Below are 5,902 nucleotides of genomic sequence, written 5' to 3'. Positions count from 1 at the left end.
CTTTGTTATCTGTTTAGAGGTATTTTGTTATCTGTTTAGAGGAATTTTGTTATCTGTTTAGAGGTCTTTCGTATAACAAAGTTCTTTTGATGTCGTAAATTTGATACACGTTTAAAACCATATAACTTGCAATGTTCAAATACATAGACGAATTATAAATTAAAGCCAAGTTTTCTATTTTCGGCAATATGTGTCTACAGATTTTAACTCATTTGTACAGTTTATCATTACTTATTTACTCATTTAGCTTTTGTATACAAACTTAATATTTGGATGGGCATTCAAACATGCAATAGATTCAGATAAAAATTTTAATTGTCAAACTACTTCAGGCTAGGTACAAAAATAATACCACAAATCTTATTCTTACTTATCAATATAATGCATCTGTTAAATGAGTAAGCGGTAATAACATTTTTACTATTTTGACGTTTGTATGTAAGAATTCGCGCAATGTTCTCGTGTTTTTTTTTACATTATCACATACTCCTTCCACGGCCTGTTCAGTGTAATTTTGAACTTCTTCTGGTGATGTTTCTCGAAACATCTTGCACAAGAAAATTAAATCCCGAACATTTTGGGACGCTATGTGTATTGGTAAAGTAAGATTATCATTGTATAAATTTGGATTTGCATTGTTACACAACAGTTCCTTGACAATGTCATCAAATTCATTTTCGCAAGACACAATTAGTGGTGATTCATCTAACTGATTACAAATATTCGGATTGGCTTTATTATTCAATAGTAATTTCACAATACTGATATTCCCAATTTTCGACGCTTTAAAGAGGGATTTTTCAAGCTGATTATCACGGTGATCTAAACATGCACCTGCCTTTATCAAAATTTGTACTAAATCAAAATGGCCATGAACGGAAGCGAATTGGAGAGGGGATAGGCCTTGTTTAGTTGTTATATTAGGATTTGCGTCATGTTCTAATAATAACTCTACAATATCCTTATGATTGTTTAGTATTGCGGCTAACAGTGGTGTTTCGTCGTTATTATTGCACAAATTTATATCTGCATTATATCTAAGTAATATATTAACTACTTCTATATATCCGCTGTTAGCAGCAACATAAAGAGGAGATTCGTCAAGCATCTCAGTCGTAAATAATCTCCTTGGATCGAACAATCTTCGGAATTTCTCCTCAGACTTTCCAAAAGTTTGGGTTCTTTTGATAAACTCAGTTACATTTTCTTTTTTCATACCGAAATACTCGAATATCGGATCATACAGTATTGCCAGATTGCTTACTTCCTGCCAAGCAAAGGTCTGGTCGTTATGTTCAGAGCGTCGGCTACAGATAAGTACTATTGTCAAGAAGTAACCACACAATAGGTGCACAACCGTTTCCACATGCAATATACAAGGGGGTTTCATCTAACTCAAAACTAATGTTTGGATCGCAGTTATGCTGCAGTAGCAAATCAGTGCATTTTTCTCTTCCAAATAGCGCTGCAGTGTGTAAAGGTGATATCTTACTTTCAGCTAAAGCTCTTGCATTACACTGTCTTTTATCTAGTAGAAAACTAACAATATCGAAGTGGCCTAAGGTTATAGCGAGTAACAACGGCGAAACACATTTGTTGTCGCTTCTGTTAACATCACAACCGTATGATGATAATAGTTTTACAACGTCAATACATCCAGACATAACTGCAGCATAAAGTGGGGATCTATCTTTTGGACCAATTAAGTCAGAATCGGCATTGCTAGACAGAAGCACATTAACAATATCCAAACTTTCTAAAAAAAACAAACGGTATACAATGGTGTCTTGCCTGTGTCATCTCGTATATTCAGTCGAAATCCCTTAATTATCAAAACGTTAACAAGCGGTGCTGAAGCAAGTTCATTTGCTATGATCAAAGGACTTTTAGGCGTCTCCGACAAAAGTAGAAGATGCTCAAAAATTGCAGAATCCCGATTTAGATATTCAATAAAACTCGACAAACACTGGGTGCACTTGAGTTGTGTGTTTCTGAAAACATCATTTGATCATTCAGTATATCATTTCTTAATCTATTGAAGAACTTAAATTTGTATATCTAACTCAGTGAAGCTTTCAACTTCATGACCACTATGCTGAATTTAAAATCTATCTCGTATTATCATGTAATGACCTTTTTCGATGAGTAAATCTAAATATTCATTGCCTAAAAATTTGACAAGAATATCATAAATCTTGTCATGATCTGTTGCAGTAATAAGATCCTGACTTTTTTTACAAATGTGTCATTTAAACAATCCAGCTGACTTGTCAGCGCTGCTGTTGAAAATACTGACGTGGTCACGAATTTTTCACCTACTTCACGCAATACTCCCCTAAGGTTACCTCGATTTTCAGTCGAATTGAAATTGTTGTTAAACACAACAAGAACAAACAATGAAGCTAGAGTGCTTGGTCAGGTTCATTCATGAAGCCAGTTAACTCTTTAAAAATTGTCTGTATAGGACTTGAAAAAAGTCCTTTATACTAGCCTTTGAATTATCCTTGTTTTTTGTAATATAAATAACACAGTAATGGAAAGAATGTGTATTTGTCAAGTAAATTGTTCTGTTTAAGGACATCTACATCACGTGGCTCCAAATAATTTTCAGCGATTTGAACTCTTTCTTCAAGTGTAAGTATATGATCCACTTAAAAGATCTAATGTTGATGCATATTTAGGATTAGAGAAGAGTGCAATAGCGTTAAAACATCTTTCTTCTGATAAGTGACTCCTAGATGAAACAACTATCTTGCATGTTTTTTTCTCTATGATTTGTATTATATCACTGGTGTAATGACGCCATTGTCTAATCATGTTTGAGTCCGCAGCGTGTGTTCCTACAACATTGTCAAATATGAAGAGTTGCTTGAAATCAGAGTTATAATAGTGAATTATTTCCTCGGGAGAATGACAGCAGGGTATGACGATGTAATCTTTTTTATCTAATGTCATATCAATATGACTAAGAAGGGTAGATTTTCCGCAACCTGGTGGACCATTAACTAAAACAATATCATTGGCTTCTACCAATTGTATTCCACAACCTAATGCTGTTGTCAGAACTATTAAATATTCTTGTTCCTTCCACTCCTTCCATATGCTCTCGTATATAACTAAAATATAAAAAAACCCTGATGTAAAATATTTCAAACTATTAAAAGTACCAACTATATTATGTGAATGATCCTTTCGTGATTAACTGATATATAAAGAACCATATAGGTAAGTAAAACAAGTTTAACAGTTCATCACGTGTCGTGAATAACCTCAATTTCATTTATTTATTTTTGTTTGTTTTGAAGCACATTCCACATGACCCCACTTGCTTAACTGAGACAGTGTTGTTTGTTGCAAACTGTGCACTGGTAAGTCAAGGTTATTTCAATAGTTTGAGTCAAAGCTAAACGCATATCCATATCCCTACCTTGAAATTAACCAAAACAGAATAGAAGCTAGCCCAAAATAAAGTAAAAAAACTATAATGGAGGCTTTCTTACAAATTACAATTCACAAAAACACAATGTAGCAATCCGAATAATATATATATATATAACAACTGAGGATATGGAAACAAGATTTAATACTAAGATTAATAAAGCACTAACAGTTTGAACGTATACAAAAAACGGAGTGTCATCGGATGCTTAAATTTGGGCACAAAGTGTCATGGTGTAAATAAAGTAAATAATGCGAAAATAGTGGCATATAATCCAAAATACCCAGATTAAGTTCAGATAATCCAAAATCACCATAAAACATGGGACAAAATAAACTATATTTATAAAAACGCCGGAAAACTTGGTCTTGAACTTGATACTACATAGCCATAAATAATGCGAAAAAAATAACACCGAGTTAATAATTTAGTTATAGATTTCAAAAGAAATACATATTTGATGTATGAAATATATCTTTTGTAATTTCAACGTCATCACATGATGATAGTGTGATTACCACATGGAACTGCAATTTAAAAAATACCGTCGCGAATCATTCGACCTAGCTCTTTTGACTTGCTTCGATACATTTACTCATGTATGTCAAATGAGCTACACCTCTGCAGCTAGTGAGTGTTAAGTGCGGTAGTTTGTCAATCCGGTAAGACGTGGAATTGAACATATTTTGTTTGACAAAAAAATCATATCTTCATTGGAAAGACAATACCAAAACGTTAAATACTATTATAGATCCTTCATCATAACGAGTAGTGCCCGTTTCTTACTGTACAAGATATAACCAATTCGTCAATCTTATTGATTTCTTGCATAATGATGGAATTTTATTTTAAAAAGTAGTATATGTGAAATGTGCATTAAAAGACAAGACCTTATTACATAGATTAATGTATAATATGACATTCAGAAAACGAAACTGCTAATACGTCTTCCAGTTGGCATGAAAGGTCACGTGACCCCATGTTATGTCAATCTAGTTTTGAATACGTTTTGGCTTTTCATATGCTACCATATGTAACGAGTGAATAAAGAAACATTTCCTTTATTTTTTCATTCCACTGGACCATCAAACAATCCAATAGAGCGCCATGTTCAAAACAGGTATAGAATTATACAGCCGACTTACCAGGATTTAACATTTACAATAATTTTTTTACCGGCAAGGATGGTGGGTCCCTCATTTCTGATTTGGGATAATTTTCTAAGAAGAAAGTCACTTTAAAGGGTCACTTTTTGTGTGTGTAGAAAATCAAAAGGGGGCATTTGACATATCTTTTATAGTTTCTTACCCCTAGGGAGTGTCTGTATGTGTATTGATTTCAAGATTTTCAAGATTTTCAGTGTTTCATCTGTTTTCTTGATTTACAATCTCGCTATAGTCAAATTTTGAGAGAGAAAAAGGTCTTTTAAAATTCAACGGATCATTTTTCCTTGTAGTATAAATATGATACCGTGAAAGTTAATCATAAGAAATATTTGTTGTTGACCAATTAACAAACCTTCTATTCCTTCTGGTAATGATTTATATTGAAGGTGTTTCCAGACCTGACTTCCACAATGATATCAATAATTCTCTTATCCAATAATGCAACTTTCAAATCTGTACATTGTTTAGCAAAATGTTTACCCTCTAGTCGTTCTACCGCCTGAAAAAAGAGTTAAAACATATTACATTTAAACACCAGTATCATCCATCTCTACCATTTGTAAATGCAGTTCAACATAAATGCAGAGGCTAAATTTTAGGGGGTTCCTTCAAACTTTGGTTATATATGTACAGTTCCATCACCGAATGAAAGCTGTTCTTTTTTTTATTTTCTAATGTAAAAATGTAAAGATGTAATCCTATCAGAATGCTATTGTATCCATATCTTGATTTCACAGATGAAAGTTTTCACTCATTCGATATATGCAATAAAAACATTTTGGGTGCGAATAAGGAGCGCATGGCCATATACCTTGCTTATGTCATCCCGGTAAACATTAAAGTCGTTTTCGGAAAGTTCAGCATTGCTGTAATGTGCTACGGTATTTCTATAGTATTTAACACTGGACACATCCGCACTTTCCGATGTATCGTTTGCCTCTGGTAGACTGTCTTGAATGTTGAAGATATTGGTAAGGTTTCTTAATAAGCATACCATCAAGTTTATGTCAAACATGTTTGACGAAGGTAGTCCCGTAAGAGTAAAACCTTTTTTTTTTAATTAAAGGCTAACAAATGTATGAAAAGAGTGCTGTAATGTGCTACGGTATTTCTATAGTATTTAACACTGGACACATCCGCACTTTCCGATGTATCGTTTGCCTCTGGTAGACTGTCTTGAATGTTGAAGATATTGGTAAGGTTTCTTAATAAGCATACCATCAAGTTTATGTCAAACATGTTTGACGAAGGTAGTCCCGTAAGAGTAAAACCTTTTTTTTTTAATTAAAGGCTAACA

General features: G+C 33.3%; 1 protein-coding gene across 1 annotated transcript; it reads right to left on the bottom strand.

Moving 5' to 3' along the window:
• Positions 1-297: 297 nt before the first annotated feature.
• Positions 298-5,656, bottom strand: LOC148608435 (uncharacterized; the record flags this gene model as incomplete). Its single annotated transcript, XM_088543587.1, has 4 exons — positions 298-1,390; positions 2,845-3,116; positions 4,963-5,104; positions 5,417-5,656. Coding segments are annotated over 4 exons (1,671 nt in total), but the record flags the coding sequence as incomplete, so codon positions are not given.
• Positions 5,657-5,902: the final 246 nt, after the last annotated feature.

The sequence above is a fragment of the Perna viridis genome, chromosome 9 (assembly GCF_037379345.1).
Source record: "Perna viridis isolate PV_CMFRI_1.1 ecotype Kerala chromosome 9, ASM3737934v1, whole genome shotgun sequence".
In the NCBI taxonomy this organism is placed as follows: domain Eukaryota; kingdom Metazoa; phylum Mollusca; class Bivalvia; order Mytilida; family Mytilidae; genus Perna; species Perna viridis.
This window is presented reverse-complemented; position numbering and strand designations above follow the sequence as displayed.